General features: G+C 58.7%; 1 protein-coding gene across 9 annotated transcripts in view; it reads left to right on the plus strand.

The window, feature by feature from the left end:
* The window catches only part of BCAS3 (BCAS3 microtubule associated cell migration factor), a 595,190-nt gene that overhangs the window by 580,962 nt on the left and 1,325 nt on the right, over positions 1–12,903 (plus strand). For 3 of the 9 annotated variants that reach the window (XM_070390541.1, XM_005892304.2, XM_070390542.1), the window contains 2 exons: positions 1,737–1,802; positions 10,187–10,277. The exons of 3 other annotated variants lie outside the window; for them this stretch is intronic. In XM_070390541.1, the coding sequence (XP_070246642.1) occupies positions 1,737–1,802; positions 10,187–10,277 (157 nt within the window). The remainder of the gene's footprint in view (positions 1–1,736; positions 1,803–10,186; positions 10,278–12,903) is intronic. 3 more of the 9 variants (XM_070390544.1, XM_070390545.1, XM_005892306.2) reach the window with 1 other exon arrangement.

Consider the following 12,903-nt stretch of genomic DNA (forward strand, 5'->3'; position numbering starts at 1 on the left):
CTGGCCCAGTCTAGGTAGGTAGTTTCTCCTGCCCCGCCCCCTCTCCCTCTGCCCCCACCAGCCCCCACACCCCTCTCTTCTTCTCCCCTAAGGCTGTTGAAAGCCCCAGGCAAAGACAGAGCTATAATGCAGAACTTGGGCTGAGAAGCATCTCTGCTCATTTCTCAGTTGCCCAAAGTCGACTCTGGATTCTTTAACCAGAGCGCACCGATTCCTATCTATAAGGAGGAAGTGCCCCTGTGACCTCACAGGTCCCCCTTCCAGGCATCGCCTCAACAGGGAAGCAGGGATTCCTGTGGGAAATGGACAGGCTTGGACAGAGGGTGGAGAAGAGCCACTGGACCCCTGATAAGGGCCCTTCTCTGAAGACATGAACACGGGTAAATGGTTAACAAAAGGGAGGCTTTCTCTCTGTTCCTCCTCTTCTGCCAGGGAATTCACCTTTAACCGTTGACCTTTCTGCAAGGTGTAAGATCTGAACAAAGTTGAACACAGTCATGGATGGTTAAATACCCATCCTTCCCTTCGGCCCCTACCTCTGCCCTTCTGCCTCAGAAGATGGTCTGAGGTGTTTGGACCACCCCCGAGGTGGGATGGCTGGTGAGGGAGGAAGGACAGACACACAGACAGTGAACGTTGGAAATGGCCCTCTGACCCCTTAGGAAACCAGAGCCTGAGCTCTTAAAGCAAAAGAGAGGCCAGTACCAAGAAGGCCAAGCCATGCCCATCAGATTGGGTTTAACAGGAGGAGGCGTTTCCGAGCACCCACACCAGAGTCAGCTGTCTGCCCTCTGACATTGGGTGATTCTTTCCTGCTCACTTCTCTCTGAACCCCACCCCTGCACCCCCCACCCCACAGCCAGACACCTTCAGGCCCACTCCAGAAGGCATTCTAAGGTGTGTGGGCAGAATCCCCCGCCCCAGGCTTCCCGGACCTCCCCCAGCCCCTCACATGTGTTTTATTTCGTGTAGCCCGATAGCTTGCAATCCCACCCTTCCATGTGCTTAATTGAGTTTGCGGAGAATTGACATCCTGTTGCTTCATTTGTTCAGTATTTGTTTTTCCATTGGGTGCCTGTCCCTGCCCCGGCTAGGGGCCGGGCCTCATCTTCCCAGCCTGTTCCCTTCATCTCCAGTTGGCCAGGACCAGTGTGCACTCTCCACTTTGATGTGTGTGACTGGGGCTGGCCTTAGGGCTCGGTTAGACGGGGGAGCGGGTGGGGCCAGGCCTACCAGGGCCCCCGTCTCCATGCTTGGAGGGACTTGGGTTTCATACTTGTTGCCTCCCCAAGCCACTGGGAGCTGAACGTAAGCATATGGTTCATGCTTTGGGGCATGTCAGAAGGCTTCTCTGAGCAGCCCCCTCGCCCTGCCCAGCAGGTTGGAACTTCAGGCCTGCTCTCTCCATTCTTAGAGCCCCAGAGAAGGAAGAAAACCTGAGGGGCTGCCCACGTGCTGGCAGGACCTCCACAGCCTTCCCTGCTTCCATCCCCAGGCAGGAACATCGGCGGGACTGGGAGGAGGAGCAAAGGGGCGAGGACAGACCAGTTTGGGCTGGTGGGAAATAGATGAAGCCCTGCACACGCCGCGCCTCAGAACAGACCACAAGCATCCCGCACAGCTCCCAGTTGTCAGACCAGATTCTGATCTCTTCTCCCCTTGATCTCTCTACCGGCTGCTCCCTGTAGGGTCCGTGTTGCAATCCTCTTTAAAGAAATATTTTATTTTCGATACAGACACAGCCTTTGAAGTAGCAGTAAAAACCACCACCCCTGAGAGACACATGGTTGTGAAGTGTGTTGGTATGTAACTTCCTGTCTTTGCCTACATGCAGGGCTTCATCCCCTGGTCCTTTGTTCCCCCAGAGGTCACCCCCACCCCTGCACCCCCTGGTGCTCAGGCTTTGGGAGGCATCAGAGCAAGGGCAGGAGGTCGACTCAGACAGGGGGTACCTTCTGGCCGTGGCCTGGTTTGGGGTGGGGAGTAGCCACTCTTGTTCCCCCAACAAGAGTTTCTTTGAGAACCTCACTCCCCACCCCCCACTTTTAAGATGGAAGTCAAATTTTCGGATTCTGCAGTGCAGAGCAGAGAGGTCACTAGGCTCTAATGCATTTACCATTGACTGCCCCTCTTGTAGTGCGTCTATTAGTGAGTAATTTGATTTGTACCTATTCATTTGCAGTCCCTGCAGGAGCCTGGAGCTGGCCCCTAGTATAATTGGTGCTGTCTCTATTTTTACATCATTAGATTAGCCCCGACTCCTGGCCACTTGTTGTCTGCGCTTGTCTGTCCATTTATACAACCTAATGTAACACAAAATTCATTACTGATCACATTACTTTCAACTCTGAAGCCAGCCTTGTGATAAACATTTGGTTAACCCCTTCCTGCCCACAGGAGCGGGGGAGCTGACAGAACAGATGCACTTCCACTCGACAGGCAAATCAATATCTTAATACAGCAAAGTGGAATTGCATTTCTAGATTTGTTATTCCTCCTGGAGGAGCAAATGGAAAAGCTCGTCTGAGCGAGCTGAATTGAATAATGAATAGAGCCCCGGCACCAGTAGGCAGTCTGAGCGCAGAGCACAAAGGCTAAGGCAGCGTCTGCCCACCTTCTCCTCTGCCACGGGCGGCGCCACGGCGATTAATTGAGACTCGTGACTATGGGTTCAGGATCCTAGGCCGGGACCCTAACGGGGGCCACAGAGACCTCGACCCCAGCACCAATGTCTTGGCTAGGCTTGGCCTAGGACGACTGATCCACGAACTGGGTTTATTTCCTTAAAACCTTCACTGATATGAAGGCACCAGACACATGGCCTTGGCGGTCATGCCACCCAGAAATTAAATTAAATCCATTACTAACTGTTAACCATTTGGAACCAGATATACAAAATTCTTCCTATTTAGAGCCAGGTCAGCAATACTGGGGTTGCTGTGTGTGCTGGGCCCATATCCAGGGTGAGCGTTCTTTGGTGTGGAAATGCCTTGTGAGCCTAAAAGTGGTCTTAGAGCTCAGATAGGGGTATCGGTGAGCAACCTGGCCTAGAGTCGTCAAGGGACCTCTCTTGAATCTGGAAGATTCTCGCTTACCCCCACCAGAGTTATCCCCTCCCCAGCCCCCGTTTGTCTCTGGGGAGCATCCACACCCTCTTGAAGTCATTAACTTACAGGATAGATAGTTTCAAAAAGAATAATACCCCGACTTATTTTATTAAAAAAAAAGTCTCATAAAGCCTATACCACAGTGATTAGAAAAATAGACATAGAGGAAGTAGAATGAACCCATTACCGTGAAAGTCATAAATCCCTAAGTAAAAAGAAGCCGTATACTGAAGGTGCTCAGTTGGGAAGGGAAGCTGGAAAAGGCAAGCCCACCCAGGGAACTGTGCTTGAATTCAGGCAGGGGCCGAACAGGAGGCCAGGAGAGGCACCGACGCCTCGGGTGAGTGGGCCTCCTCGCTGTGGAAGGGGCCGCCCTCCATCCCACCAAGGCCCGGTACCTTGGACCCAGCTGCCCCTTAACCCGTTTGGGGCTCTGACAGGCCAGAGGCAACCAGCAAGCCCCTGTGATGTGGCGGCCCCAGGGGATCCCTTGGGTGGGCTCCTGGGCTGCCCCTGGCCATCTTCAACCCTCCTCCATGCATGGCGGGTGGGCAGCTGCCCCCCAACCCTGGGCCTGACTTGGGGAGGCTGCATTGCCCACAGAGGCAGGCCAGAGATGCACGCGCATCCTGCTGTGAGGAGCTACAGAGAGGGGAATCCCTCGGCAGGGTGTCACAAGACCCCGCGCATCCAGACACTGGTGTGTCCCCAGGGTGAGCCTGGGTCCCGCAGCTGTCTTCCCAGGGTGGCTCGCCTCCCCACCCCGATGAAGCCCGCAGGAGCTCTGGCCTCTGCTGTTCCTCCTTGCGGGGAGGGCCCTGGCCCCTTCAGCCCAAGAAAACAGAGCCGAACACAGGCCCTTCCTTGGTGGAGCAGGAAGGATCGGCGGCCGGGAGGAGCGCCGGTCAGCCACTGGAGTGCGAGACAGTGATTTCTTAACCCTGGTGGAAGGGGGAAAGCCACATCTTACCAAACTCTTCCGCTGCGTCAGAGAGAATTTAATTACGTTTGGACATTTGAATGGGAACCAGATGTGGCTCGAGCCCATCAGGCCAGCCACGTTTGGGGAGCAGCGTCTCCCCTGCGGTCTGCAAGCCGCGCTGCGCCATCTCACAGCCCCAGAGAGGGTCTTGAGAAGACCCCACTTGAGGAGGCAGGGCGGGTTGAGGCTGGCTGCCGGACACCTGGTTCTCTGGGACAGTTTCTGAGCTGTGTCCTCCCTGGAGCCGTGCTGAGCGGCCCATTCACGGGGCGCCACGTGCAGGCGTGCGCAGAGAAGGCTGTTCCCAGAGCCCAGCCAGGCATCCCTTAGCTCCATGCCCCCCTCCACATCTGTCTCAGGTGCCATTCTGCCGAGGCTCTGCCCCCAGGCCGCACTGCTGGCCTGGGGCTAGAGGGGGCAGTTCTGGCCTTCCTGGGTGAGGACCGCTTCTCCAGGGGCCTCAGAGACGGCACCCCCAGCTCTCTAGCCAGGACCCCACTGCAGTGAGAGTCTCTGCCACGCCCTCGGGGCTTATCCTGCTTCTCGAAGCACCTTCACATCCTCCTCTCTTCAGAGCCTCACACGGCCCATGAGGTTGCCAGGGCAGCCGCTGCCCTCCTGCCTGACAGGTGGTGAAGCGGAGAAGGGGTGTGGGACTTGCCCAGGTCATTCAGCATGTCTGCGGCAGAGCAGGGTTTAGGGTGAGTTCTCAGCCGCCTCTTCCTCGTAGCCACTGGGAGGGTCAGCTCCAGGGTGCTCCTCCGTCTGGCTGACCTCAAGCACATTTCAGCCAGATTTATAACATCACTCAGAACCGGGGACCATGAGCCAGGTCGGCTCCGCCCTTCCTGGCCCCATGTATAATACACCATGACCGGACTCACTCTGCCTGGGTCCGGATTTACAGTTAGACTGATGTAGTGGCCCCGAGAGGGTCCCCGCACACGGGGTGCTGTTGGGCGGCCGGGATGGGGAGTCCTGCCCTCTTCCCCTTAAGCCAAGACTGGAGAGGGCCTGGGTCACGTGGGGTTCCTGGGAGTGGGCCTCTCCCTGCCTGGAGTTGGTGCCGCGTCATGGCTGTGGTGGGAGGGGCCTCAGGGAAAGGCTGCAGCCCCCAGACCCCAGCCCACCTCCTGGGTAACCCCCAATCTAAGGCTGGGCAGGAGCTGCTCTGCCTGGAACTCAGATGCTCTGCTGCTTTCCCCACCCCCAGCACACACGCATGCCCGCATGCACATACACAAGCACACATATGTGGATGCATGTACACACCCATGCGCACACACATGTATGCACATGTACACATACACATACAGGTGCACACGTGTGCACACACATACACACCCAGCTCCAGGTGGAGGATGCCTTTTGAACACTGACCCTTCCTCATTCTTCAGGCCTCCTTCCCCTCCTCTTTTTCCTCTTTGATTATTTCTTCCCCAGCATTCCAGCATGTGCCTCTTGTGTCATCCCCACTGAGCCCACCAGGAGCTCCAGGATCTAGCCTGCCTCTCTGTCCCTGCCTCATGTGTTAATGCCAGACTGGCCTGCTCTCATGAGTAGGGTTTTTCCAGAGGCCTGAGGACCTGTCCTCATGGAGGGAAGGAAGGGGCTGTGTCTTTTCCTCCAGACACAGAGAGGGCTCTCCACCTGATGGTCTCCTTAGTCATCCTTTCCAGGTATTGACCATGACTTTCACCTTCCGGGGAGGGGCCAGTGGATACCCAGAAGGACTAGGGTCTCCCTTAGGCCCCAAGTCTCCCCTGAGGTTATTAGGCACCCATGCGTGGCCCCAGTGGCCGAGGGAAACAGTTCAAGGGACCCAAGGCGAGAGCAGCAAGTATTTGCCCTTAACGTCTGGAGCTGGGGAAGGGGAGGGGCAAGGGGCAAGGCAGACCACGTGACCTTGGCCTCATCCTGTGGTGTTCTGGGTCTCAGTACCTGCGGTACGCCAGGAGAAAGAGCTGGGCAGGGAGATAAGAAAGCAGGTTTGCAGAAGCACTTGGGTTGGAAGAGACTCCTGCCAGGAAGGAAGGTGTGTGCCTGCGCACTGGCTACAGGACTCAGGCCGTTGGCACAAGCTCTCAGGGACCCCAGGCTGAGTGTGCGGTGAGAGGACCGGAAGTAGGTGGCCTCAGTGCTCAGACACAGGTGTGAAACCCGGGAGAGTCCTAGGCCATTGTTAGCCATCTTTTCATCCACCTTCATTCCATTGACCAGATCAGGGTTCCCCTTATCTGAATGTGGAAGGGCCTTTTCATCTTCAGCCCCTCAACTGTGGGAAACTGCCCTCCTTCCTTCCACAAGCAAGCCTGGGAGGGGAGCAGAAACCCCTTGCTGGAGGAGAAAGAGGACAACTTCTCAGCCCCACTCAGCCCCCAAGACCTGGTATGGGTGGAGAAGCGGGTCCCTGGTCGGCTGGCACCTCTGCAGCCTGGTGGGGGCGCCTGAGGGTGGGACCCTGAAGGGCTGGTTGGAGGGGGCAGGAAGAGCCAGGGTGGGTGTGTCCAAGTGGGGAGAAAATCAGGGCCCCCCTGCAGGCTGCCTCCTCTTTAACTGCTGCCCTTTTAACCTCCTGAAAAATGCCGTGGGGCTGAGGCCGGCTCCGCCCACAGTGTGGACAGAGCTGTCCGAGTTTCAGGAAGCGATCTCAGCCAACTCCCCGCTCTTTCTCCCTGAAGAGCCCCCCTCACCTCCCAGAGAGACACTCTGGAAGAGAGGACAGTAGTTTGCAGGCTCAGGGCTGGTGTGAGACAAGCAGCCCAGAGCCACGTCCACCAGGACCAACCCCTCGTTGGCATCCAGATCATCTCTTTGGGTTCTTCCCACACTAGAAGCTGAGCCCTGTGGGAGGCGGCCAGCCACCCCCCAACCCCGCACCTCTGTTTCCATGCCTGTCTGCACAGCTGGTCCCAGGCCCTCGTTGGAAGGCCCCCTGTGGATAATGTCCATTGCTTGGGGCAGAGCCCATTTGGAACCATTTGCTGAGCTCGAAGCCATCCTCTCTGTGGTCCTCTGGTCTCCTCCCTGTATATCCCAGGGGGGCTGCAGGAAAGATGCTGAAGATCTGGGTCAGAGGATCCCTCCTCCTGCCCCCAGCCAAGACCCCTCACCATGGAAGGGAACCCAGATCATTTCTGTTTGCAGACCTCTGAGCTAGGCACTGGGCAGGATAGGGCGGTTTGGCTGGCTGCTCTGTGCTCCACTTGCACCCCCCTCCATCGCTCCCCAGAGGTACCACTGAGCCCAACCCAGGCAGGGGGCTTAACCACAGGTCCTGCTGACAGGGGAGAACTGGGAGGTGCACGCAGGAGGGAAAAATCAATGCACGTCAACAGGGTTGGAAATTTATTTTCCAGCTTGGAAGAGGGTACTTCCAAAGAGGCAAGGCGGGAAATGAAAAGCTGTAAACACATAATCTGCCATCTTCCTCTTCAGGCCATTTCTTGATTAAAAAGAAAGACTCTCCCAGAGTTCCAGTGGGGAAGGGGTGGGGGTGAGGGTCTGGATGGCAGGGACACCTGCCGGGGGAGGGAAGCCGGAGGGCACCCCCAGCAAGGTCTTGTGGATAATCACAATCACTAATACGATTGCAGCAATGAGAGTAACTCACATTTGCTGACTGGAAGCTTTAGGCACTTTGTGATGCAGTCTGCATGCATTATTTAATTCTACAAGCGCACTGTGAAACAGACCTTGCTAGCTGCCTGTGCAGGAAACTGAGGCACAGGGGTTGAGGACCTTGCCCCAAGTCTCCCAGGTCGCAGGGCCCAGAGCTGGCTCTCTGAACCACTTGCCTCATCTGCCTCCCCAACCTGGGCCTTGAGGCCAAGGGGCGGGGTGGGGGAACGCTCCCTTCTCTCTGCCGGAAGCCTGTGGCCAGTGCTGCCTGAGACTCCGCCCTGAGGCCTCATCCTGCTCCCCGCAGGCTGCCCGGGAGGTTAGCTTGGGAATGGGGTGTGTGGCTGCAGCCAGGACCCAATAAAAGTGCTCTGCTAATCCCTTTAATGAGCAGCATCGCGAGGCCCAGCATGCAGAGCTGGGCTGGCTGGAGCCTCTGAGCACACCAGGAGGGCCCTGCAGCAAACGCTGCTCCTTTTGTGGTAAGAGAAGTGCCAGGGGGCCCTGGGGGCTGAACCAGGGGCCCCAGGGACCCTCCTCCCCAAAGCACAGCCCTGTCCTCACTGGTCCCCGAAACAGGCCTCCCTCTGAGTCCAGAGACCGGGGCTCCCCACAACACCTCCACCCACCAGAAACCCAAGGGGCTTCCCTGGGGGCTCTGATTTTCCAGCCACTGCCATCTGGCCTGGAAGAGGCCCGAAGGCCAAGCCCAAGGTAGTGCTTCACTCCGGACCCCCCTGGGTCCCCTGCCTTCCTGGGCGCCCCAGCTCCCCCTGAAACTCACAGAGGCCCTGTGTCCTCAGTGTTCCATGCCTCCCCGGGGATGGGGGAACCAAGACCACAGCGCTTAGGAAAGTGACTGTTGCTTTGGAAAGGCCGCATCCAGGGTGTCCCCAAAAATCCCTGCGTTGCCAGGCATAGAGTGGCCTTGAGGGAGTGAAGGGTCTATACCCTGGAGAGAGGACAGGCCCCGGGGAGAAGGCCTTCCAGGGTGAAGCAGCTTCAGGGACCAGCACTCCAGAGGGAGGGGCTTCCTCATGCCCCCCACCCCGTGCCGTCTCCGGGGCTGCGTGTCCCCTTCCCGGCTCATCTTCTGCCTCTCCCCGGGTGCAGCCGGCACTGGCCGCAGCACCCACCCAGAGCTCCCAGGAGCCAGTGTCCACAGCCCCTGCCTTGGCTGAGGGGCCGCAGTCTCCTGCTGAGAGTCGAGGGGCCAGGACAGACCGTCTCCCTCATCTGCACGGCCCACCCCAAGAGGGGGGCAGCGTTTGCGGGCAGCCAGGCTCCTGCCTCCTTCCATTCCCCCTGGGTCTCCCTTGGCATACACACCCAGGGAACCAGGGTTGTTTCTCCCTGACAAGGCCAGCCACCTCTTTGGCCCCCCAAGACCTTTGAAATTTGCCAGGCTCCGTATAGAGTGAGGGTGGCGTGAGAGCTGAGCTTTCTCGGTCCTTTGCTTATTTCGTGAGAGCTGAGGCTTCTCCTTTGGAGCTGCTGCTCATTCCATTGCCCATTATCTGCTGTGGCTTACCCCGTCCCAGCCCGTGACCTCGAGGGGCAGCTTGGGTGACAGGCCCCATTTTCCAAAAAGAGCCAGCAGCGAGCGGGTGGACACAGCCAGTGGAGGGGATTGGGACTAGTCAGAGTGATGCCTGGAGTTGTCACGTCTCCATCAGCCCAGTTCTTTCTCGAGGGGTTGTGTTCCCAGAGCCAGTGGCTTCCTGCTCTTCTTTGGTTTAGCTGCCTGCAAAATGGGGAGACCAGCACCTACCTCCCAGGCGCACAGAGGCGCTGGGGAACGTGAGGTCACAGTAAGATTTTCCGTCTGAGTGCAGTCCGTTATCTTAGAGGCCTGGAGAGCAGCCTCCGTAAAAGCAGGCTCTATCCCACCAGCCAGAATCCACATACTTGTGTTGAATGGGGAGAGGTCCCCAGCTCGCTCTCCCTTGCAGCCCTGGCAGGTTTCTGGTGGGCTTTCCTTGCAAGTCCAGTGCAGCTGTATGGCTGCCGTTCAGACCCGGGGGTCTTGGAATTGGGGGGAGGAGGGCGGCAGCCCGAGCTGGACCACTGAGTCAGAACACACGGAGGCATCCCTGGAAACCGCAGGCTTTCTCTGTCTCCTGTCCTCTCCTGGGTCCCACCTGCACGGGCACTGCATGGACCGGCAGGCCCGCCTCTCCCCTCCCCACAGCTGCTCCTCCTGCTCCGGGGACGGACCCTCTCCCCCCACATCGCCCCCTTGACGAAAGGGGTCTCGGCTCTGCCATGACAGTTCCATCTCCGGGGCCCCCAAGACTGGTCCCCAGCCCCCCACACGTGCATGTCACTGCAGAACTCTGCTGCCAGCTTACCCTCCTCCCGGCGTGAGCTCCCCACACCTCCTGGTGCCCTCGCCTCCTGCTTGCCGACATCAGTGTACTCCATCATTGTCCGGATCTTTTCCCAAAAGATTCCTCAATGCTTTTCTTTTCAAAAGGGAAAAAAAAAGGAAAAAAAAAACAATGCCAACCGCCCAGCGCCCGCGAACAACCCAACAGTAACAAAGCGTGTGTTCGGGATGGAGGAAGGTAAGGCCGCACACTTCCGTTCGCCGCTTGGTCCGAAGGGCTGGGCAGCTGGGTGGCCTGCGGGGGGCCGTGTGTGCACCCCTCCTCCACATCCACGTCTCCTTCACACACTCACACGGTCCTGTCTCAGGGAGCAGAAGAGCAAGGGGTTTGACGGGGACATGTAGGCAACGGCCCAGGAGCACCTGGGCCCCGGGTTCTTACGCTGGTAGCCAAGCTGCAGAAGCAGTGACCCATCCCCTTCCCTCCGCACTCACTCATTCATTCATCCATTCATTCATTCATTCAAGAACTGCTTTTTGAACACCAACTATTTTGTAGGCTCTGTGGTTTGGCACTAGGGAATCAAACACAGAGCCGGCCTCCAAGGGACTCCCTCCACATGGACGGTGACGCACATGTGAGCAGACGATGCCCAGCGTGCTAGGGGGCCCCAGGCAGGAGTCAGTACAGAGCGCGGTGGGGCCTGGCCATGCTACCAGGGCGACAGCACAGGCTTGCGGGAGTACTAAGCTTCAAAGATAAGTAGGTGTCCTGGGGGCCACAGGAGCCTGGGAAGGGCTTTTCCCCGGATGAGCACACACCCAGAGGCCTGGAGCAGCCTCGCAAGGCCCCCAGACTGCCCAAGCTCGTTATCTGGATTCCTCAAATCCACTTTAGTGAGGTGGGGTCTTGGAGAGGAGCAGGTCCCGGAAGGCAGTTTGATAGAGGTGAGGAGTTGAGAGACCTCATCCTCAGAGCCCTTAGGAGACGGTGAAGGTTTTAAGCAGAGGAAAAGCAAGATGAGGTTTGTGCTGCAGGCAGAACTCTCTGGCTTTGGGATGCGGTGGCTTGGAGAGGGGGGCTCGGGGGGTCTGGAGACCAGTAGGGAGCTTTGGGAGTTATCCAGTGGGCAGCAGCCACAGGCAAGGACAGGAGGGATGAGGCCGGGGGAGACGCCCGGGACCTGAGTCCAGCAGAGCCTGGTCACCCGGCAGGCAGGGGCCACCTCTGTCTCACCCAAGTCCTCGCTAGTGAAGAGAAAACACGAGCAAGACAGCACAGGCTGTCCCTGGCCCTGGGAGCCCCAAAATCATCTTGAAATATCTGTGGCACCTGTCCCCCCACTCACAGGATGGGGTGCGGGGCGGCCGTGCGGACTCTCGGGCTGGGGTCCCTGCGCTGCTGGGGGGTGGCTGCAGGGCAGTGGGGGTCCCCCGCTTGGTCCCAGGCTCCCCGCGCCTCGGCTTCCGGGGCGGTGGGGACGCACCTGCACTTTGCATCAGAAACGCTGGGCCTGCCCCGGGGCTGCTGCCTCTTCTGCCCCTTCGTCCCGGGTTCTCTTTGGGGCCTGGAGTCCGGCAGCCCCTGCCACCCTGCTGGGACCTCGCCTCCTCTCTCCCTCCCAGCCTGCTGTCGGCGCCCCCTAGTGCCAGGACGGCCAGCACCGGGGCCGGGGCCTCCGGGCTGCACTCGTGAGAAACCAAGGGGATGGGGAGAGCTTTCCTGGAGTGCGAAGCTTCCGTGTAGAAACCTGGGGGTCTGCTCCCTGCTTTCCTGTCCTGTCCCTTCTGGCACAATGGGCCCCAAATGAGGGGGAGGCTAGAGGCTGAGTGGAGAAGGAGAGAGCCCGCGAGGGTCTGGGTTTTCCGGCGGCATCTGGATGACTCGACTTAATCTCAGGGTCAGGCCCAACAGGGCAGCCAGTGCATCTTGGCAGTCAGGGCCCGTCGCCAGGCCTGCAGCCCGTGTCCACAGCCCCCCACCTGCTGAGAGGTTCTGGTTTGCAGGCACACTCTTCCAGCCTGGGCCCCGGACACGGCTGGTGCCTCACACCTCACACTGGAACCGGGAGGCGTCTGAAGGAGGCCAGCACAGATGCCCCCAACCCACTCTGTGGCTGCTGCTGCTGCTGGGCCTCCAGCATGCTTCAGGGGTCACCCACGGGGAGTGGGGGTCAGTGGTTACTTCCTGGCTGGCCGGTGGTGGCTAGCCCAGGAGTGAAGGCCGTGACCCATCCCCTAACCAAAGCCAGCTGTGCTGTGCATGGAAGGTGGCAGGGGGCCTAGGCACAGGCTGCAGGCACAGGAGACCAGACACGTGTCACGTTTGAGCGCACTTTGTTGTCTCAAATAACCGCTTTGAGAGCCTGGGCTTCCGGGGTGGACAGGCGAGACCCCCTCCCACTCTGTCACAGGCAGGTGTACCTTGGAGAAGGAGGGACTGTAGGTGCCTCATCTTGGCTTGAGGCCCAGAGTTTGCCAAGGGATATGTGTGCCCACATCTCAGAGCCCACTGTGAGGGAGAGGGGATAGGAACTGACCACTCTCAGAAAGCCAAGAAGTAATTCTTTCTGCCTTGCACTCAGCATGCCAGGAAGTCTGTTCCCAGCCCACCCACCCCAGTACCTGTCTTGGGTCAAGAGATGGCAGGGCAGTTGAGGAAGGTGCCCATAGTGGAAGGAGATGGAGCCAGGTGCCATCTCCAAGATGGTAGCCTGGCTTGCAGACGCCAGGGGAGGGGCTGGGAGCCTCCTGACCTGACTCCCGGGTGGACCCTAAACACGTCCCTTCCAGAGGGGTCCCCAGGACACGTGGGAGCCCAGAGGAAGGAGAAGGGAGGCACTCCAGGCAAGTAGGTCCCTCTC

Source organism: Bos mutus, chromosome 19, assembly GCF_027580195.1.
Source record: "Bos mutus isolate GX-2022 chromosome 19, NWIPB_WYAK_1.1, whole genome shotgun sequence".
NCBI classification, from domain to species: Eukaryota; Metazoa; Chordata; class Mammalia; order Artiodactyla; family Bovidae; genus Bos; species Bos mutus.